The 22,615-nt window shown below is 55.5% G+C and overlaps 1 protein-coding gene across 5 annotated transcripts in view; it reads right to left on the bottom strand.

Moving 5' to 3' along the window:
- GATAD2A (GATA zinc finger domain containing 2A) overlaps positions 1-22,266 on the bottom strand; it is a 36,101-nt gene extending 13,835 nt beyond the window's left edge. For 3 of the 5 annotated variants that reach the window (XM_042887336.1, XM_042887339.1, XM_042887340.1), the window contains exons 1-3: positions 22,226-22,266; positions 12,399-12,474; positions 6,079-6,350 (exon numbers count right to left, since the gene is read on the bottom strand). In XM_042887336.1, coding sequence (XP_042743270.1) covers positions 6,079-6,341 — 263 coding nt within the window. In that variant the 5' untranslated portion in view covers positions 6,342-6,350; positions 12,399-12,474; positions 22,226-22,266. Of the gene's footprint in view, positions 1-6,078; positions 6,351-6,960; positions 7,053-12,398; positions 12,475-21,168; positions 21,231-22,225 lie in introns of those variants that run through there. The other 2 variants (XM_042887337.1, XM_042887338.1) reach the window with 2 other exon arrangements.
- Positions 22,267-22,615: the final 349 nt, after the last annotated feature.

Genomic DNA, 22,615 nt, shown 5'->3' with positions numbered 1-22,615 from the left:
AGCCCCACAAAGCCCTATAGAGTCCCATAGAGTCCCATGGAGTCCCACAAAGCCCTATAGAGTCCCACAAAGCCCCACAAAGCCCTATAGAGCCCCATAGAGTCCCACAGAGCCCTATAGAGGCCCACAGAGCCCTCCAGGCGCCGCCGTCCTGCGCCGAGTGGGGCACCGCGGGGTCACGTGACGCCGCATCACGTGACCCGCACGGCAAAAGCCATGGCAACGGGCGGTCCCAGCCGGTGAGGCCCGGCCTTCATTTTGTGAGGTGAGGTCAGGACCAGGTGGTGGCACAGAAAATGGAGCGGGCCGGGCCGTGGGGCAGCAGCACGGGTCTGTGTGCAGAGGGACGGACGGCGCTTCTCGAGAAAAAGGAGCGAAACGGACAAAAACAAAAGGAAGTCCCCAAGAGAGCCGCCGTGCTGCTGGGATCCTCGGTCTGTTGGCTTCTGGGCACCTCAGGAAGGAAACGGCGCAGAGAGCTGCACGGCCAAGGCTGGAGCTGCTGCACAGGAGCACCGGCCACTGAGATCTCCATCAGCAGCCATCTGCTCACTGCACCTTTGGGAAGATTAATGAGACCGAATGGGAGAAAAGAGGAAAAGCTCCGGCAGCAACGCAACGTCTGGCAGTGCAAAACTGGAGCAGAGCAGCCCTGTGAGCGCATCCCACCTGCAGGGAGGGGAACACGAAGCTCCGTCCCAAAGAGAGGGGATCCCAGAGCACAGCTCTGCAAAACAACCTTTCTTTCAAAAGAAAACCAAAACAACAAAATAAGGAAAGAGTTCGGCCCGCTCTTCTGTCAGCCTGCGTGTGTAAAGAGAGAAATTTAAAGCAGATGTTTCAAAATGGGAAAGACAATGGGAATATCACCACTTTCAGGACAAATGCTGCCACCAGCAGTTAATAACTTGGGATGGCTGCCCCGGCACCGTGACCTTTATCCTCCAAAGCCATCAGGCATGTCCTTCAGCTAAATAAAGACATAATTCTATTATTCCCCCCTTCAGCTTTCATAAACGTTGCTGTCTCAATCAGCCGGGCTGTACGCAGGAAGATGAAAGCAGTGCTGCTGCCCCTATTTAAGCATCCTCGGCAATAAACCACGGCTGAACAGAGACCTTGCACAAAGTTTGTGGGAAGCAGTGAGCGCAGAGCCCCAGGTCACCAAACGCCCAAAGCAAAGGGCCCCGTTTCCTTCCATTCCCTCTTGCAGCCCCCCTGGCAGAAGGAAGCATGCTTCACGCTATTTGGAAGTTCTCCTCGGAGTCCTGGAGCATCCTGAGGCATTCAGAGCACCACGACGACTCCGGAAGAAAATAACCAAGGGAACAAAGCAGAAAAGCCACATTGCCTTGGGGACATCGAGTTGGTGACGTGAAGGAACGGGGCCAGGAGGCTGAATGCAGCCTCACAGCTCCGAGCTGGGGCAGAAAATGACCAGTGAAGGTGCTGGAGACGATAAACCCGAGGGCCGAGGCGCGTGGAGATGGACTCAGCACCCATAACAGGATCACCATCCATAAGACTGAAGTCTCAATGATGCGTTACGGCAGAAAACAAAGCCGTGATGGTAACTCTTCACAGAGGCACCCAGCGCCACGGGCTCTGCTGGGAAGGTTCATTTTGGGGGATGTCGGCCACAGAGCAGCTCACAGAGCTTCACTGCTTTCATGGCAGAGCTCCGGAACCACAGCGCCTTTACATTTGCTCCTACCGATCCGGAGACACCGACGTGACACGAAATCCAAGCTGCCTTTTGCAGACCGTATCTTCCCCGTGCTCCCAAACGCTCTTTCGATCCCTCCCCCCCAAAAATAAATGAAGTAAAATCGATGATGAATCCACTGAGCGTGGCATTGAAGTTACAGAACCACTGACCCGGAAGGTGGGAAGCCCAGCTGCACAGCACAGCCCTGCAAAGCGCTCTCCCAGCACACTGTGCCCAGCAGCAGGTAACTGCAGGAGGCAGCGCAGCCATTGCTCAGCCGAAAGCTTCATCTACATGAGCAAATATGCAACAGTTTTGCCTCAGTCCATTCAGCAACCTCTTGTATGCTCCCATCCAAAAATATTTGGCAGGGAAGGAAGACAAACAAGGCAAGAACAAGCAATGCAGTGGGGAAAAGAGAACTCTTTTTTTTTTCTTTGGAGATGCATCCACATGAATCAAAGGGGTTGTGATGGATCTAGCAACCGCGGTGCGCAACCGAAGCAAAGCAAACTTCATTCCTTTCCTGCCCTTCCTCTGAACATAAATTAAACTTTAATCAAAGCATCTCTGCATTTAAAACACAGCATTAAAATCCCTCAAGAAACTTTTTTCTTTTTCTTTTTTTTTTTTTTTTAAAGCCAGGCTGAAACCAAAAGGAACAAACGAAAAACCAAATCCAGAACTCAAAGTCCAACGCTCAGACTCCAAACACCATCAGGAACACGCAGGCAGGGCACAGCAGCTACGCACACAGCTCCCAGATGCTTCCCACTAGATGCTATTTTTCATTGTACCACACAGCACATGGAGAAGATGGTCGTTCGTGGTTCCAGAGCAAGGCAAAACCCTCCCCATGCACACGTGTTATAACCAGCAAGACTGTAAAGTGAAGGGAATAAAGAACTGAGATGCTGCCTTCAATGTACCAACTGCAGGGATGCCACAGAGCCCCCATCCTTCTTTTTCACTCCTCATTGAGGCAGACAAGCCGTGCCTTAAGGCAATCCAGCTCGGGTGCCACTTGGAGAGGCCAGAGCTCAGGGCTGTACTTCATACTTCTCTGGGCCATCAGGAAACAAAAGGGTGCAGGCAGCCGTGGTGGAATACAACCCCAAAGTGCTGAATGGGAATGGTTGGCTTAGCCAGACTTCTGTTTCAACTGGAAGGAAAACTAGGAGGCTGCAGAGGACAACACAAGGAACACAGCTGTTGGTGGAGGAGGACAGGACTGAGCCCAGGAACATCGCTCCTGGTGTCCAGCACAGCTTGCTGTGAGCTGCACCATCACTGCACGTGCCACTGGTTTGTGTCAGGAATGCCACCATCAGGTTACAAAGCCAGCAGTGCACAGAGCTGGGGGCTGAGTGCAGAGCACCATAAGCACAACTGACCCAGCACAGCACCAGGAAGATGCCAGCCCCAGCGGGAGCAAATGATGCTCAGCACAGGGCAAACGTGGTGGCAAAGCGGTGAGCATGAAGGGAAGGGAGAAACAACAACAAAGGGAGGAAAGGGCCAGGAAAGAGGCAAGAGGGCAGAGCTCAGGCTCCCAGCGATGCTCTGCTCCTCGGCGCCGATGCACAGCAGCGTATCACAGCAAAGCCCTGCACACAGCACACGGCTGAACCACCCCACAGCCAACGCTCCATGCCCTTAGGAAGGGGGCACAGCTCCTTCCTCCCAGGCCAGCCCTGCAGCACAGCGATGCCACGCAGAGCAGCAGGCTTGGCTTTGGCCTGGCGTGACCTCCCAGAGCCTTCCACCACTACAGGCTTCCTTCTGTTGCTTCTGGCATCAGCACATGTGCTCCAACCAGATACTATTTTTATAAAGTTAACTTCAAGGTTCAGGGCAAAAGAAAAAAAAGAAATTAAAAAAAAATTAAGCAAAATCTATATTTTTTTTTAAGTTTAGTGCCGAGCTGTGGCCAGGTCTGCATTTCAGATCTTGACAAGAAAAACCAAATGATTTCAGAAGGATCATCCATTGAATCGGCTTGACGTCAGCTCCACCACGATTACTGCCGGGCCACCTTTTCCAAGGAAAATATTATGTTTTCAGTTCTAAAAGCATTAAAGGAAGTTTAAAAGCCAGAACCCCATACATCACTGCGCATGAATTCACCCAACCCAGGAGGCAGTAGTAGCTCAGTCACTTCCAGCACCAGCTTTTATTCATCTGCTCACAAAATCAGCTCAGCTACTTTGAAAACACAGCTCCTGTGAAAGCTGAATTCCTCTGAAGATCAAAGGCGTTGGAGAGGTAAATCCCTCGCTTAAAAACATCCTTATGAAATTAAGACCCACCTTCCCACAAACACTGACTGTGCTCCTGTATACGCAAGGATCCAATGCTGCTTCTCCTCTATCAAAGCATCTTCAGCCCTAGGAGGCATCTGCACCCTGTGCCACGGCTGTGCTCCTGTTAAGAACGTCATGCCAACGTCCCAGCTTTCACAGAGCACCCAAAGAGCTCAGCCAGAGCATCACAAAGTTCTTAATTACGTTATGATAATTAACTCTGCAGGCTTGCTTTCAGAGTGTCTCCTTACGCCGAGCGCATTTCTATCTGGGGAACCCTTGTCTCCCCCTGTGCACAGATGGGATCACAGAACTGTAGGGGTTGGAAGGGACCTCCAGAGCTCATCGAGTCCAAACCCCTGCCAAAGCAGTTCCCTACACCAGGTTGCACAGGTCGGCATCCAGGCAGGTCTTGAACATCTCCAGAGCAGGAGACTCCCCCACCTCCCTGGGCAGCAGCAATAAACCATGTCCCACCTCCACCTGAAGTGGCAGACATTCCTCACCCCAATCACTGCTCCCTGGGCAGCTCAGCACGCAGCTCCCAGCCCCCCATGCAGCTCACACAGCACAAACACTTGGCAGGCATTTACCAAACAGCTTCACAAAGAGCACGTGCGTGTGGGGGCAAGTACTGCAACCAGAGAGCGAGGATGCCCGCCTCTGACTTGTTAGCTTTCAGGTATGAGTGATCTTCTCAGATATTCTTCAAAAAATAAAATAAAATCACAGTATGCATACCTGCGTTAATTAGCCAGCAATTATACTAAAAGATGCCTGAAGAGATTGGCTCCTATCAGCACAACACACTGCATGACATGGGAACCACCAGCTGCCCCAGTAACTTCTGAGCAGGGCAGGAGCACCTCGCAGGCATCAACTCCAGCAACCTGAGTTATGCATTGCCCTTTTTGCAGCAGGTTTGTAAAGAGCTGACAGCTCTCCCCTTTCCTCAAGCGAGCTGATGGAGGAGGTCTTACTTTACAAAAACAGAAGTGATTCCTGAATAGAGCTGCTGGGGTCTTTGTTGCTTCTCAAGCACTAAAAGTTGGGAGAAGTTTACGGGTGAGTTGCCATTACACATCAAAGACATTGGCCTTCCCAGCAGCACCCCTCCTCCCAGTAACTCCCTCGCAGTTGATAAGAATCTCGTGTTTTCAGTTTCACATCTCAAATCTGCACTGCTGTAATGCCTCACATCCAAGCAGATGCAGATTCATAGCCTGAGAACCTTTCAACATTTTGCAGGCAAGCCCTGCTCCTCACAGTGCTGCTCCAATGGGACTGGGAATAAACGAGGCTCCTGACTTCCTGCTCATCACTTCACCTTACTGCAGCAAAAAGCAAGCAAGATCTTCGTGGTGACCAAGCTTTTATCCTGCTATGGACAGAAGCTGGGTTGGATACAGCACAAGATTTGGAATCTGGCCGTAAGGTGATGCCCCTCCATCAGGAACACTTGATTCACCCGTGTAGCACAAGCACAGGTCAAAGGGAAAATCCTGTGCCAAAGCAATGAGCAACTTTGAGTTCGTGCTCTGAGATGTCAGTGTTCAGGCATGGAAGGGATGCTGGCCTTTTGGGAAAGCACCAAGAACCCGTGCTTCACAGAGCTGCTGCAGAAGGGTGCCATCATTTCACAGCAACTCCAGTGGCAAAATCCACCCTTTACTATAAGAAGAAACTCTCATCCACACACACTGCTCTGTCAGGAGGAATCAAGCCGCAATTCAAACCCCTCTGTTTGGGCAATCACCACCTATTATTTTTCCAATATCAGAGCTCAATTAATACGATCCTCTAAACCTTAATCAGTAGCTCAAAGCACATCCTCCTTACAGCCTGTATGTTCTTCTATTCAGGACAAGGCTTCTTTACTCAGCTGCTCGTCACAGCTGCCTGAGCTCACAGAAGACACAGCACCAGCGTTGCACAGGAGCGGCTGGATGCCACAGCAGGAGCCAGAGCTGCACTCTGCCCTTCAGATTCGGGCTCCTGCTGCCCTTAAGGCTCCTTCCCAGTGCCAGCCCAGCACGTCTCCCCATGCAGGGTCCCCTCCCCACTCACCTTTTGGAAGTACTCATGTCCACGGGCTCGTCTCCTGTCTGAACCTCCACTTTGATGGTTGCTTTCACCTCTCCGCTTTTTAACAGTCCTTGCACTTTTCCAGCTCCGGGATCCGTTTTTATTTTCATGTCTCCTTCAGCACTTATTTCAGTTCCTAACAGTCCTTTCTCCATTTTTAGTTTCTTGCTGTCCACATCGTTATGCGGTACCTCACGTTCTAAGGCTCGTTTCTGACTTCGTGTCCTGCATGCTTCCTCTGTCATTGTGAGGCTCTGGGGAGAGAGGAGACACAAACGAGTTAAACGCCTGGCAAAAAGTAAGTTGGACCAAACACCTTCATTTCAAAACAGGGCAAAGTACGGCGCTGCGAAAGAAGAAGTTCTGAAAGAGCAATAAAAGTTTTGCTGGTACGCTCGCCTGCCCTATCTGCAGCACACATCTCAGAGCGAAGCACCCAGCATCACCCTGCCTGCGATTCTGATGCGAGGCGAAAACAAACAGAAAAGGCAAAACGAGAAAACGGCCTCAAACCCCTCCGAGTATCAACCAGAAGCAGGAACTGCAGGAACAGCAGCAGGAGGCTGCAGCGGGGAACGCGCAAACCCCCACCGTCGAGAAAGTTTGGAGCTCTCCCAAGAAGCAGGAAGAAGAACGCATGGATTTGCCTGACATGCAAATAAGCGTAATTACAAAATCGGAGATTAGGATCGGGCTGGGAGAGCCGCCACGTCTGTGCCAGGACCCAAACCCAGCCGAGGGCTTCGGGACCACGGCGCTGCGCACGGGGAGCCCTGCATGGCGCCGCGCAGCCACGGCCCCTCCTGGGAGCAGAGCAGGCCGGGCGGGGGGCAGAGCGCAGGGCCGCGGGGTGGCAGCGGGTACCTGCGGACACCCCTCGGACGCGGAGCTGAGTCAGGCTTTGATCCCATGACATCACTGGGCTCCACATGACCCTTCCCAGGATGCAGCCTGCGAGACAAAGCACTTTCCAGAAACCAGTCTGAGCCGGCAGCGGGCGACCCGCAGCAGGGCTAACCCCAGCGCCCGCAGCATCCCTGCCGCTCCTCCTCCTCCTCCTCTTCCTCCGCCCGCACCGCCGGCCGCCCCGGGGCTGGCACAGGGCGGGGGGGGGGGGGGGCCCCCCCCCCTTTCTAATTTAATTAATAAGCCCCCCCCCCCCCGCGGCGCCCCCCCCCCCCCCCCCCCCCTCCTTTTAAACTGGATTTCAAGAGCCAGGCCGACGCACAATAGTTGGACCAAGTCTTTCCAATGTTTTTAGCGGCGAGGTTAACATAATTACGCAATGTAATTAACCTCTGCTCGCTCCCCCCGCCCCCCATTATCCACCAATGTCACCCGAGAGCTCCGTGAAACCGCAGTTTGGAGGCTCTGAGCCCCGCACGGTGACCACAGGTTTCTCTGCCCGCTGTTATACAGAGAACTCGGTTTTGTTTTAAGGGACAGCTGCAGTCAACACGGCTCTGCTCAGCCCATTGCTGCTGGACTCAGAGCCGGGCAGGAGGGTGTCCGTGTGTCCGTGTGTCCGTGTGTGAGCTGGGCTGAGCGCAGGGCCCGGCAGCAGCACAGCAGCTCACATCCAGCTCCAGCCATGGGCAGCCCTGCAGACAGCAAAGCTGCTCCTCACCCCAACAACCCGGGCAGGAATGGCAGATCTCACTGCCGTTCACTGAGTGCAGATGTACCTGAAGCCAGAGCTGCATCCAAAGGCCACCGGGCAGCTCATGGACACGGGGGTTTGCTGTTGTCACAGAGGTGTTCCTGCAGCAGGGCTGCTCAGCTGGTGCAAAACCTCCTCGAGAAGACAAGAAGCAAAACCAAGCAGATCTGGGTTCACTTCCAGCACCTGCACATCCCCCAGTCCTGGAGGAGAAGCACAGCTCCAGCAGTTGGTGCTGATCTGCACTGCTCAGTGCCTCCATGCCTCAGGAAAGTAGGCTCCACGTTTTAGGAGCGTTTATAAGATGCTGTAATTTCTCTTCGTTATTCCTATCTTTGACTGAGATGAATTTCAAGCTATACTGAAGGACTCCACCTCTACCGCACGCCACAGGTCTAAATCCTGCACGCACAGTGATATTTAACAATAACACACCATCAAAGCTCTACAGGGGATGGAAAAACAGGCAATGAACCACAACCCCACATTACACACCCATGTTCACAGCAGCTCAGCTGTGCACAGCAGGGCAGAGCCCCAGAGCCCCTTCAGCACCCCTGGGCTGAGCCCAGCCAACAGCACAGCCTGCGTGCACACACGCACCTTCCCAGCACGCCCATCCTGCTGTAGGCTCCCCAGGACAGCACGCAGCAGCAAGGAGCCTTTTCTTTTTGCAATGGCAATGAGAAGGCAGCGACATGGGACAGCAATTGTTAGGGAGAAGCTTGCTGGATACACTGGTATTGCATCTCCACCAGCTGATTCTGCTGGGTGGGCTCAGATCAGCAGCTCAGAACAGCCAGGCTCTGAGAAGGACAACGCATCACTGTGGAAGCCATCCCCAAAACCCCACTTTGCTTCCCCCAGCTTTCACAGGCACAAACACACGAGGGGCAGCGTTGACTCCACCTTCCATTCTCCAGGAGGAAGGGTACGAAAGAATTACGCAGTAAATTTCAAGTTTCTATGGGAGGTTCCGCTCTTTATTACAGCAAATAGCGCGGCTCGGAGCGCAGCACTCAGGACTTCAGCAGCCAATTCTCAGCTTTAAGTGCTATTGCTGTAACAGATTAACTCCTACCAACAATTCAAAGGCAGTTTAGCATACAATGCTTTGCCCCAAAGCCCTCCAACGTTGCTCCACTGCCCTCTGAGCACACTGCCAGCAGCCGAAGCCCAAACCTGTGCTGAGCCTCATGGCCGGGGGGGCACCATGCATGGCAGCTCCCATGGCTGCCACCTGCACAACTGCTGGAGAAGCTACAGAACAGGAAAAAGGGAAGGACCAGTTTGAAAGGTGGGGAATTAATTGCTTTGTGCCAGTGATGTTCAGTATGGCCCAAACCAAGGCGGGCAGCCCCAGCATGGCACCAGTGGCACTCGGTTCTTACAATACAGTGATGGGAAACAGACAGCCGAAGCGAGGACACCTGAGGCTTTGCTGGAGCCCCAGCAGCAGCAAAAGGAGCAGCACTGAGCAACCCTGCTCTGCAGCACTATTTCAGCAGCCAAAACCAAAGAGCAGCAGCCCTCCTGCCCAGCATCAAAAGTGAAAGGGAAAACAACAACAAAAAAAGAGGCAAGGTTACAGAAGAGGAAAGGGAAGGTGAAGGCACGTGCAAGCCAATACCTCTGGGTGAGCAGCAGCCAGAGGTGGCTCCAGCTATTTTCTAAGTGCAGCTGATCAGAGTCCAGGGATGCTTCAGCACGCGCTCCATGCTGCAGCTGAGCTCTGATCCTTGTTGTGCCATAGGTGTTGCGTGGCTTTTTTGTTTGCCTTTTTCCTGTACACTCACTGAGAAAGAAGGCAGAAGTGAGAGCTCCTCGGAAAAGTTATGATCCCTGCGTGCAGCACTGTGTGAAGGTGCATCTGGGTCTGCATGCCCACACGTACACACACAGGAGTTCAGGACCTGGCCGTATACATCTCAAAAAAAAGCAGATTTCAAGAATCCAAATTAAAGTCTGGATGATCATTAGGATTATTATTATTTTTGTAAAGAATGAATGAAGGCAGGACAAAAACCCAGCAGGCTGATAGAAGTGAGAGTCCCAACACCTGCCCTCACCTGGGCTCCCGTGCCGCCCCGGGGCTGCGCTCCCCACGGCAGCACCCCGAAGCAGCGGGGCAGGGGGGCAGCGGGTGCCCTGCTGCCAGCCCACCAAGGGTTAAGCCCTGCCATTTTGGTGCCATTCACCGATATGTCCATTAAGGGTGTTACATAACAAAATGGCAGCCCTTAACCCTTTCCTCGCCGGCTGCCATGCTGCTGAGCTGCACGCCGACGCCGGCCGGCGGCACACTCCCAGGCGTGGCGGCCCCGACTCCGCCGTGCATCAATGGGGATCGTTTGGGATCGTTTCCCCTCGCCGGGAGCGTGCAGGGGAAGATAAGCAGCCTCGCTCTGCACCGCTGGTAGAAGCTGCAAGCTGACAGAAGTTTCCTCTGTGCCAAGGCACGAGGCTCACGGTGAAAGGAGCAGCGGTGGGCGCGGGGACGGCGGCACAGCAGCGGGCCCAGGGTGGAAAGCAACCCAGGGCTGCAGCCTGGAGCTGCAGGACAGCCGAGCACCGTGCTGCACTGTGACAGCAGCAGCAGCCACGTGGCAGCGCCCGCAGGTCCCCCTGGCAGCCCACCAGCACCATGCTGTGCCCACAGCACTACGGGAGCGGGGCAGCAGCCTGAGTGTGCGTGCCATCAGCAGACAGCTGCTGAGGCTCCGAGCACCACGAGCACAAAGCTCTGCTCTCGGCCAGGCAGCAGAGCAGAGGTCCCACAGCATCAGAAGGCACTGCTCTGCTTTGCTCTGCTTTTGTGTCAATGCACCTTAAGAGAAATCACTGCTTATGGCACAGCTCCGTTCGCTCACAATAACGATTAGAGCTCGGGATTCTGAGCACTCCGTGCAGCACAGCAGTCACAATTCCTGACAAAGCTCTGTGTGCCACAGATGACAGCAAACAGAGCTGCATGGATGTGGATGTGGATGTGGCCTGGGAGGTCAAACTGATCTGCTGGCATTGGGTGAGGACCTCCAAGAAGCTCTCACTGCCAAAGTGATCTTAGAAAGTATGTGCTTTGTTTTAAAGGCACGGCCACATCTGTGCTGCTCTTCCTCATGCTGCTGCTCTTCCCCCAGAGCAGGGTCTCACATCACTGTGTCCAATGGCAGCAGCACGCGGCCCGACCTCACCTCCCCAGCCCCATCAGCCCTCTCAGATAAAAGCTGATGATTAAAAACCATTCATTTATTTTCACTCAAAAGTAAGACCTGCCACCCATCCACCCCGCGTTCACCCAGCATTAGCTACCAATACAGCCTCAGTTCACCCACAAAGGGGACAAGCAGAGCCGGACGCAAAGGACAGCACCAAAAGGAAGACCTGGGTAACGCTGGGAGTTCTCGTGTTCTCCACTTGCTCACCCCGTTCTTCAATAAATAGCTTTAGAGTTACACCAGTGTTAAGGCCGCAGCTGGGGTTCACAGCGTGCGCTCAGGGTGCTGCCCACAGTCACTGCATGAGGGATTTGCTTGACCTGAATTCTCCCCCAAGTTTTATGGATCTATTTTTGTCTAGAAACCACTGGGCAGGAAGTCTGCTAATGACTGCGTCTGGGCTTTGTATTACCAAGAAAACAAAAAGTTACCAAGATTCCTCAGAGCAGAACAGCAGCTAAGCACAAGTGCTGACTGGGGCTCAGAAGGGCAGCGTTCAGGCAGCGAGCTGAAGCAGGAGACAGCACTCGTGTGCACATCTCTGCAGCCTCAGAGCTGCGCGGCGGGCGCTCGGAGGTTGATTACTCACTGATCAAGAGAGCAGATTAAGAAGTTTCCACAACTGTGGTCAACAGGTCGAAGCGTGGCAGCGACTCTCGCTGCTGCTCCCACTCCTCCGCCGCCAGCTGATGTCACACTGAGGGCGCTGGTGTGACATCACTCGGCCCTTCCCTTCCCATGAAGGTGGTTCTGTTCTGCACAAACCCTGGCTCAGCTCTGAAGTCGACCATGGCACAAAGCGCAGTGCAACAAGTCAGTGAGTCTACGAGCAGTGACACCAACCCCTCTAGAGCAAAAGCATCAGAAGGGAAGAGCAGGAACGCCTCACACGGATCACCAGAGGGGAAAGAAACACCACAAAAGAGCCACCGGACAAACCCTGAGATTACTAATTAAATCATCCATTGAGAGGTGAGCTCCACCAGCACAGGACAGGCACTCCTAAGGGCTTTCCAACAGCTTCACATACACCACTGCAGAGCCATGGGGCAGCCGCAGAAATCTCATTTCCATTCACCACTTCACTTCTGGGGGTTGCACAAACGATCGAGATCTACACGGGTCTCAAGGGAGGAATTGCTGTGCGCTTGCTATTGCCTCTCCTCTTGTTCAAGACTGAAAATACTCTGCAGCTGTTGTGAATGCCCAGCTAGAAGGAAGCGAAACTCCTCTGTCTGCCCATCAGTAAACTACGGAGACGTACCAATTTTGGAGTGCTGGTTAAATGTTAAGTGAAAGGTGACTTCTGCTGAAGGCAGAACCTGAGTTCAACACCCGAGCTCTGCTACTGCCAGCTGAGGCAGCAGAACCACCCGATGCCAATGGCAGCCCCATCCCCAGTGCCATCCCCTCCCCTGTCCTACCTGTCAGTGAGGTTCATGGGTCCCACGGGGGGGTCCTGTCTGCACCAAGTGGCTGAAAGGGACCGCAGTGCTGGTCCTGCAGGAAAAGACAAGGAGGTGAGCACAGCTTTGGTCCAGGTAGCGATGAGCCCATTGCCTTCAGCTGGCATGCATTCGCTGAGACAGCGACCCTAAAACCCTGGGAAGGGCAGAGACTGCATCCTCTGGTTTGAGCTGGAATTGAATTGAACTCAGGGTTCGAATGCTTTCGGATCAACACACAAACTCACACAGCAGCCCTGCTGAGCAATCAGTGATTTGGCGTTTGCATGGGAAGGACACCCAAGTGTGTCCTCGTGCCCAGATGGATGCTGGCTAAATCCCTGATGGGAGCCCAGCACCGTGCAGCCCCACACTGCCCCTGAGGGCACCTGAGAACAAGCCCACAGCCCCGCAGGAGCTTCCATGAAGCCCACATCATACAGAAAAAGCAGGGGGAAATCGCTTCAAGTGAGTGTGTAACATCCATTCTGATGGATGAAGCTCATGTGTTCACCTGCTTTTTGCTCCACAGCAGGTTCTGCTGACCCATGCTTGCTCACGCTCCACAAAAACCCTTTCACAACCCAGCACAACGTCCCCACTTTCCTCTTCCCACTCTATGAAAACACCGAGGGAATAAAGAGGCAGCCTGGGCACGCCAGCCAGTGAGAAACCCCCACCAAACCAACCCACGTGGCCACACACCTGATGGGCAACGAGCCTGCATGGCACTGCTGCTGGTCCAGAGCGACCACCAGGACCACAGCACCGACCCGGCAGTGAGCCCTGTGCTGGGGCACAGCAATGGATGCTCAGCAGCTGCCAAGCACCTTCTTGGAAGCTCAGCCTCTCCTTTCTGCTAAGCCATTGAGAGCTCCGGGTCATTCCCCTCTTCCAAAAGGTTTTTTTGGAGCAGGTTTCTGTTGTTTGCAGGCAGGACAGCAGCTCATCACCTCCTGTCCTCCAGACTGGGGGTGCTGGGGGATGCTGCCCCATGCCACTGCCTGCTGTGCAGCTCAGAGCATCCAAAGAGGTTCCAATGGATGAAACAAATTGCTCCAAAATTGCAGACAGAGGAACTTAATGAATGGATATGCAACTGCGTTCTGGGTCTTGATTAGCTATCTAGAGGGCAGGTCTTGCTAATTATAGCTCATCCTATTAGTCCAATGCTTTTCTAATTAGTAGCCCATTGAAATCCATCGCTACAGCTACTTTGGGGCCTTCGTGAGGATCCAGCGGTGCTGTGAGCAGCAGCCACGCCGTGGTGCATCCACACCTGGTTGGGATGCACCAGAGCCTCCAAAAAGCCGTTACAAGTGACGAGCTCCTGTGTTAATTAGTAGCTGCGGCACCGCTGCAAGTTGGGACACTGCTGGGAAAAAGGAAGGGGGCAGAAAAAAGAAAAGATTTTGGAGGAGCAAGGAGGAACGGCTCCTTCCATCGTGCTCTGGACACGGGAAGTCTGAGCTGGGCTGCTGGGGCTCCTGCCTGCCTCCATTTTTAACAAACCGTAGCATTAAACTCCCGTCGTGCTCCTGTCATGGGACTAAAATAGTTTTCATCTTACGAGGACACGAGGAGCTGTTTAACTGCTTCCCTGCCAGGGGACGCCGCAGCTCTGCCCTGCAGCACTGGAGCTCAGAGCTCACGGCTCCAGCCCAGCATCCCCACAGCACTCAGGGAAAAGGGTTGAGATGGTTTGGAGTTGTTGGTAAAGCACCACGGCAGGGATTCTCGTGGGAAACGGGCACTTCAGCAGTTAACACTGGGAAGTGAAACTCGGCCGGAGCAGCTCTGGCTTTGACAAGTCCCAGCAGAAGGCAGCGGCCGGAGCCGTGCAGCCACGTGTCCCAGTGCCACCAGCACCAACCTGCTGGGAAACCCAGCCTGTGGTCCCCAGGCTGTGGGACAGCATCCTTCCCCTGACAGAGCTCAGGTTGCTGGGAGCCAGCACTGGCACCTGGCGAAGGGTTTTCCTCTACAAATCAATGAGGAAAGTCGTAGATCAGAACAAGGGCACTGCGATTTTAGCGACACCGCTGAATCCCATCAACAGTGCCTGGAAAAGCAACAGGTTGGTAAAATTAAAGAGAATCATAGGATGGCCTGGGTTGCAAAGGAGCACGATGCTCATCAGTTCCAACCCCTGCTGTGTGCAGGTCGCCAACCAGCAGCCCAGGCTGCCCAGAGCCACATCCAGCCTGGCCTTGAATGCCTGCAGGGCTGGGGATCACAGCCTCCTTGGGCACGAATCCCCACGCCAAGCAAGGTTTTAAGATACGATGTTTTGAGAACAGGCTCCAGATTCTTTCAGATGAAGGCATGGAAGCTGTGACACGGGGACGCAGAGCACTCTGCTCCGTGCGTGGCTCCTCAAACAAGTGATAAGAAAACCCTGTGCTTTTTGGAAGGCTGAGCGAAGCTGTCAGCACCAAAAGGAGTCACATTGCAATCTAAATATTGACACACCAGGGGTTGGCTTCTGCCTCGTGCCCAGGTGTGCTTCCACCAGTGCTTCTGAATACAAGAGTGAAGTCTTCAATCGTTGCTCCAGGAAGAGAACTCAAAGCCGTACAAAAGCAGCGAGAAAGTTTCTTTAGCACCAGAACTTCAGCTTGCAGAACAATTGTCTCTGCCTTGCAGTGGAGGTGCCAACCCTCCCACTCCCAGCCCATGTTGGTACCCCACCAAATAGCTGGGAATTGCTGCCCGATTCCTGCATGCCCACGGATCAGGAAGGTGCAGCTCAGCCCCTCCACTCAGTGCCGCCCCACAGGAAGGCAAAGAGCCTTTCAGGTGCTCATTAACACCAGTGCCACCTGTTAATTGTGTACCAGGCTTACTGCCGATCAAATCCGTTACAAATTGAGAGCCTCTCTCACTCACTTCCAAGTTCCTGAGCAGAGATGAAGACGCAGCCATCAACAGTGTTCCTAATTACCCCTCTGGATCAACGGCTGTGCTGGGCAGGAACGTGGGGCTGGGAGCTGGGCACAGAGGGAACGTTACCTATGGGCAGCAGCTGCTCCAGCACATCCATCCTCCAGAGGACACTCATTTTCCAGCATTCCCTTACAGATGCCAAGAGCCACCGAGTCCCACAGCAGCGCAGGCAGGGATGCACAAGCAGTGCGTCCTTCCTCCAGGGCACGCAGCCTTCTGATATCAAGGTACCAAGCTTGCCAAGCTGAGCCTTTTGCTATCACTGCTATCATCCGATTCTTGCAACCCAAAGTTGGTGTTTTCAGACGTGTTTTGACTTCCCTTTGCCAGGCTGCTACACCTCAGTGGTCATCACTGTGCCACGCTCTGCCCTCCCTCCCCAACCAGCCCTGTCTGATCCGAGCCCCCTCTGCCTTCCAGTCGTGATGTGTGCCATGCTGCTGGCAGAGGAGGGGGTGTCTCTTCTTTATGCACTGTGTGGAATGGTTTGGCAGAATATCAAAGAGGGGAAAGGGGCTGTGAAGGCATCACCTCGCTCACTCAGTGCCCAACAGCTCCGAGGATGGAGGAGGCAGCACAGCGCCGGGCATCGGCCAAAGCACAGCCACCATCCTCTGCTTCACAGCACAGCCTTCCAGCATTCCTCTTCTCTGAGATAATTCCATTTGTGCCCACCTGGCTCCATTCAGCATCACTCCTGGAGGTGTTGCAGCAGGATTCTTTTTGGTGTTTTTTTTCCCCCTGTTGGAGCTCAAGGTATCGCCCCCCGCTAACGACACGCTCTTCATCTCAGCGGTAGGAATGCATTAATAACCCATAAGCTAATAATTTTGTCGCAGCAATCTTCGCTTCCCTGCCTGTATTATTTAAAAGCCAAGTCGAGGGTGTGCGTGGAGCACGACACCGCTCAGCAATCCAAATAAGGGAACGAAATGGCAGCTTGGCAGGAGCCCAGCAGCCACACCTATTGACAGGGGAAGCAGCACAGCCACCCCGGTCATTACAGCAGGAGCTCCGTGCACAGCAGCACCCACCTGCGGGCTGACATCCCACCACGGGGCTGTGGGGGTCACGCTCAGACCCCGAGCCCACAGCCACAGGAAGCAGAGCTGTCACTGCACCCATGGGACCCAGGGGCTGTGCTGAGCAGCAAAGCATCTGGGTGCTGCGAAGCAACAGGCGCACAAAGCAAACGGGAGATGCGGGAGATCAGAGTGAGATGCTGTGATTCCAGCCCCCGGTGCGACTTGCACAAAAACAGGAGGGTAGAGAGCAACCAGAGGTTTGCAAAGGGAATGCTCCTGTGTGTGTCAGTCTCCTGAGGGATAAATAGCATGCAATATTAAAAAGGAGTCATCTTCAGCTACTTCTACAACCTCCACCATCATCACGGTTCTCAGGCACCAGTGACCAAGCAGCCCTCCAGCTGCCTTTGTTCCATAAACCACTTCTACCACTTAAGTTCTGGCCATTATTAAGCCATTGTCTCTGCGTTTAAACCGGTTTTGGTCCGACAAACTGAAATGAATCCATCCCTCTCTGCACAGCCTCGCTGAAGGAAGCAGCAGCAGAATCATTTCAAATACACTGAACACAAATGGATGCAGCTGCAATCCAGAAGGGCGCTCCCTGAGCTCCCCGCGCTGTCACAGAGCTCAGGATGGCAGCCTAAAGATGCAAGTTTACCTGCTGCAGGATTTAGGAGAATTTTGGAGCCACCAAACACTCCATGCATCCATCGAGGAGTGATGTGTGCTCCTCCCCAGCACACACACGGCCCAGAGATGACAGCTGCTGCCCTCAGAACTGCTCGGCACAACCCGGCACCTCCCACAGACATCAATGAAAGCAACAAGTTCTGCTCTCAAGCACTCAAAACACAGAAGTTCTCCACTGCTTATGACGGGCTGCCAACCCAAAGCATGGCTTTCTGGGCTGCATCTGGTCAGCCTTGAATATAAAACCTAGCAGCAAACAGAGCTGGGAGCGCTCTCTAAAGTAGTTTAGTGCTGTACAACAAACCAGAGAACAGCAGATCTGTGCTGTGAATGGACCTGAACTGTGGCTCAGCACAGTGGCACAGGGACACACAGAACCACGGCACCCAGTGCTGCTGCAGGGATGTTCTGAGATCCCATTAAACACGAATGCCTTCGGTTTACTTCCTCTAATTCTTGTGAGCGTTTCAAAGCTCACAACCACGTGGCTGCGTCAGCAAATGAATGGCCGGGCAGGGCTGATGGGCTGCAGCAAGGAAATCCTCCTGCAGCAATAGGTAAATACCACTATGAAACCTAAAGATCTCATTTACTGCCCAATTACAACATCTGCAAATTCTTCCAGGTTTGTAGCATAAACCAAACTGAGCAAGAAATCACTGATGATGATCTTGGGATGCGTGCAACAGCACCGGCTGTGGCTCTGCTGCTCTCCCCATTTACCAGGGACCCACCTGGGGCTCACACACTCCATTCCAGCCGTGTGCTGGGCAGCTCAGAGCTGCTCCAAGGAGCTGCAGCAGGTTCTGCAGCCAGCAATGGAGCGTGCTGACTTCACTTCGCTCCGGTCCCCGTGAGCCCAGGAGAAGTGCAGGACGCCAGAACCAGAGGGTGACCTCCATGTGCACCAATCCCCTTCATCTCACAGCAGTTGGGTGCTGCAAACAGGCAGGGAAACTGGATTCAAGTCATTAGTCACCCAATGAATGCCAAGAGGCTGGAGATGACTCCTCTTCCACACGCAGCACAGCTCCACGCAGCACACTGAGCCAGCAGACATCCCCAGCAGGGTGGGATGGAGCACCAGTAGCAGGAAGGCAAACGGAGCAGCCCAGCGTGTGCTGTGATCACCTCTGCCCTTCAGGGCTGTGTGCTCCCATGCCAGAACCACACAACGCCTTCTGCCCCACACCCCCAGAGCAGAGCCATCCAAAAAGATGATGCTTGGTCACAACAGTGTCCTCGACGAGGCACCTGGAGGCCTCCCAACCCAGCCCAGCCCTCACAGGGGATGCACAGAAAGCCTGGGGAGCTCCGAAATACACCTGGCTTCAGCACATCACCTGCAAAGGCACAGAGCCGGCTGGGAAGGAAGATGGCAGATGGCTGAGCACAGTGCTGCCCACGGCCAAGGGAACCCTGAGCTCCACGTCAGACCCTATCTAATGGCCTTCAGCACGTGTCACACGCTGTTAAGTCTTATTCTCCTACACCACACAGATGTTTGCACTTCCCAAGCCAACAAACTGCCCCGTGCAGAACACAGAGTGCACCCACAGGCTCTTCGTTCTGCCCTAACCTTAACCTTAACCCTACCAGCAATTCTCACTTAACACTCATCGTATGAGATGGAGCTGCGTTGCTTGAGAGGTAAAAGCTAAAGGTGAAGATTAAAATAAGACTGAAGGAAACGGTTGTTACATTTGGCAGATCTTCCTCTCAGCCCATGCTGTACCCATTCAGATGGGACAGCCAGAGCACAGGGATGCTGAACACCCCAACCCAAAGCATTGATCTCCCTCTCCTCCAGAGAAGCACAGGTGAGGAGGAGAGCATCACCCACAGCCGTGCCCGTCTCAAGATGCAACCCCAGGGAGGCTGCTGAGTTCAGAAGGAACAGAACTGCTACAGCTGCACCTGGCTGAAGCTGTTTCCTAGCTTATTTCAGCACGACAAAACAGCAGCATGTGCCAACATCTTTGCTTAAGAATCAACACACGGAACCTAGGGATGCACAAAACTTGCTAAGCCTTGTTTTCACCCCATTCATTTTGTCCCAGGTGGCCAAACTACACGTATTTTCTCCCTCAAAATCCTCTTAATCATTTAAAGACTGTGTCCATCAAGAGAGAGCCACAATTCTGCTCTCCAACCCTGCCTGCTCTGGAGGAGGAACCACGAGCAGCACAGCAGGTTGTGGGCTCAGAAGCCCCAGCAGAACGAAAACACAGCCTGTAATTAAGACATAGGAAAGCCGTCTGGGAGGATTCCTTCCTGCCCCATCCCAGCCACAGCCCCCAGGTGATGCTGAACGGGGCACACAGACACGTGCCAGCATTGGGAGGCCGATGCCAGGAGCCGACAGCACAGCACCGGGCAGCACAGAGCGCAGCACTGCCAGCAACCCCATGGTCTGGAGAGGGGGAAGGAAAAGTGCTGAACAGCAGAAAGCCAGCATAGGAAACTGTGTATTAGTGAGCCTTAACCTTTGCTTGGGTGCTACCCCACGGTGCTGGCTTCGGGCAGCTTGCTGGTGGTTTCCCCACCTGAACACAGGCAGAGGCACCAAAGCACGTGGGGCATCCTGGCTGAGTGGGGAGAAAATATCACAAGAATTAACGACCTCTTGTAAGAAGAAGATGCTTCTCATGAGCCTCCTGGCATTGTCCAGCTCCTGAATCCCGCATTCCTTTCCATTCCCATCCCCAGTCCAACACAGTTCCACATCACTGGAAGTCGAGCACCCATTGAGGAGCTCTGTGTGGCACTGGCTGTTCTGAGAAGCAAAAACCTCTGCAGCACCGTTTTGTCTTTGCTGTCGTAAGGGAGCTCTGCACACGTGTGTCAGTCCAACAGGGGAACGCACACACTGCATGCCTTCTGTCCAACCCTCCTCTGCTGAGCACAGCTCGGGCAGCACCTCCCACCAGCAGGGAAACGTCCATGGCCACATGTGAGCACGGGTCCAATCCCTCCCCTCACGCAGGGCTGAGCCACGGGAAGCACAGCCAAGAGAAGCAGCCGTTAAAGGCACCTTCAGCCTGGGGGAGAGCGCACAGCTCCCATGTGCGCAATAGGCACCAAAAGGAGGCTCTGATGCCCCAGGATCAGGATCTGGACACACACAGCAGCACTCCGCTCCTGGCACCGCGGCCGCAGCTCAGCAGGTCCGGCTGAGGCAGCCCTGCATCACCTGAAGGACTTTTAGGCTTCATTTTCTACGTGCTCCCAGCCAGCTGAGGGACGCCAGACGTTGGCTGCCTTTGGTTTTACCAAGCACTCTCCTCCATCCTCCCCCCAAGCAATGCAGATGGAACCGCGGCCCCAACCGAGCCTCGTAACCATCGCACAGCACATGAGCACCACCTGAGTTTACACCAACAATTCTGAACAGCTCCCTGTATGCCTACCAGCCTGTAATTACTACAAAAAGTCACAGCGCAGCTATATTAAGTTCCTGTATTAGCATACTGACACTGCAGCATTGCCAGCTCCATTGCATCACCGCCCGTCGGTGTAACCCCACGTAGCACAGCTCCACACCCCCACCTCCGAGCAGAGGGAACAGCTGTGGCTGCCTCCATCCTGCAGCGTGGACACACAGTGCTTCTTCCCAGCAGGATCCAGCCTGCTGTCCCTCCTTCAGGCACGGGATCCAGCCCTTCTCACACCAACACAAACTCGGTCAGAGCTAACCGGCGATAGATCTGGGCTTTTTCCAAACAGAAGTTAGAAGAGCATCACCTGCACCAGGGCAAGGCACTGCAACCCGACTGCTGCACGCACAGCACACATCAGTCCCATCAGTGCAGGGGGAGAAAGAAGCAGAGCAGTGCCCTACGAGCAGCGCCGTCTGGGAGGCAGCGCTCTGTGGGGTCACAGCCCTTCAGCACGGGGCTCTGTGTCACCACTGGGGGCTCACGAGGTGCCGCTGCCATGTCACCCTCAGGTCCCTGCCCGGGTTCTGCGGCTCCTTCCCAAGGGCCAGACCCCGCACAGCACGCCATGCACCCCCCTTACTCCTTACTTTCACCAACTCTGCCCCCTGCTCCTCTCCCACCTCACGGTCTCTGCTAACCACGCACCCGCCCTGCTCCCATTTCCCTCCGCTGCTCTCCTGGGGCTTGAGAACTGCTCAGCAGTTTGGGAAGCGCTCCCAGCTCCTGCCTGCTCCAGGTCTGCCAGCAGTCGCCGATTCCCGAAGGGCCCTCTCCAGTTTTCACTTCCTGTGTAACACTCCCTGCGAGCAGCTCTGCTGCCGCTGCAGCCGGAGGAGGGAGCGAGGAAGTCGGGCACCCACGGGAGGAGCCGGGGCTGAGGCCGTGCCCGCGGGTCGTTCCTTGGGGACCCACCCTGGGAGCACCGCGGGGGAACGGAGCGCTGCAGCCCGGTCAGCCTTCGGCAACATGGGCGGGCAGAAAAGGGACAAGCGAAAGCAAAACCCAACGCTCACACATCCGAAATAAAGCCGCAAGCAGATGCCGCGGGGCAGCAGGAGCGCGCATCCCAACTTCGGGGCCGTGAGACCGGGAACGCCGCGCGACGCTGCGCAGCTCCAGGCTGTGCCCACTGGAGCAGGGCCGGGGCTCTCCCGCTCGCAGTCACGCAGCGCAGCTCACAGCGGGCTGCGCCACCGCCCCGGGCCGCCCCGCCGTCCCCGCAGCGCCCGGCGCCGGAGCGGCTCCCGGCCGATCCCCCGCGGAGCCACGACGTTCCCGGCAGGCGGCAGCGGAACGCCCCTCCGGGCGGCGCGGCCCCGGCGCACCTTGAGCGGGGGGAGGACGGGGACTCTTATTGTGACACGGCCCTCCTGGCCGCCCGCCGGCCCCGGTGCCACGGCAGGGGCTGCCCGGGCCGGCCGCTCGCACCACCCCCACCCCGGCGAGGGCCCCGCGCGGGGCCGGGGCGCCGCCGGCCCCGAAGAGGAGGAAGCGGGCACGGCGAAAAGCCCGCACCAACTTTACGAAGCCGCCGCGCCGCCGGCCGCCCTCCGAGCGCCGAACAAAGCCGAACCCCGGGGCGGCGGAGCCCCGCGCTCGGGCCGAGCGCCGCGGGACCCCGCGCCGCCCCCAGCCCGGCCCGCCCCCGCCGCTCCTCCCGCAGACAATGCGCCCGACGAGAACTTTTCGCTCGGGCACTTACAGCCGCGCCGCGTCCCGCCGCTCCTCGCCGCCGCTCCCCCGCTCCGCTCCGCGCCGCCCTTTCCTCCTCTTCCCCCGCGTCGCCGCGGGCTCTCCCCGGTGCGGGCTGTCGGCCGCGGCTCCCCCGTGCCAAATAATGCGCTTCTCACACATGGAGTCGCGGCGTCACTCGGCGGAGCATGCGCGCGGCGGGGCCCGGAGCGCAGCGGGGCCGGGAGGAGCGGCGGCAGCGCGGCCCCGCGCCGCTTCCGGGCAATGGTGGAGCAGGTCTGTGACCCGGGGCGCCATTGGCCGGAGGGGTCGCGGCACATGGCAGGCGGGCGGCGATTGGCTGCGGCGCGGGCTGGGGGCGCCGCGCTGCGGCCGCCCGGGGCCACGTGGAGCGGCGGGG

This window comes from Lagopus leucura, unplaced genomic scaffold, assembly GCF_019238085.1.
Source record: "Lagopus leucura isolate 7727_CA_CO unplaced genomic scaffold, USGS_WTPT01 Super-Scaffold_100081, whole genome shotgun sequence".
NCBI classification, from domain to species: domain Eukaryota; kingdom Metazoa; phylum Chordata; class Aves; order Galliformes; family Phasianidae; genus Lagopus; species Lagopus leucura.
The sequence above is the reverse complement of the archived record's forward strand: the minus strand, read 5'-3'. Positions and strand labels throughout refer to the sequence as shown.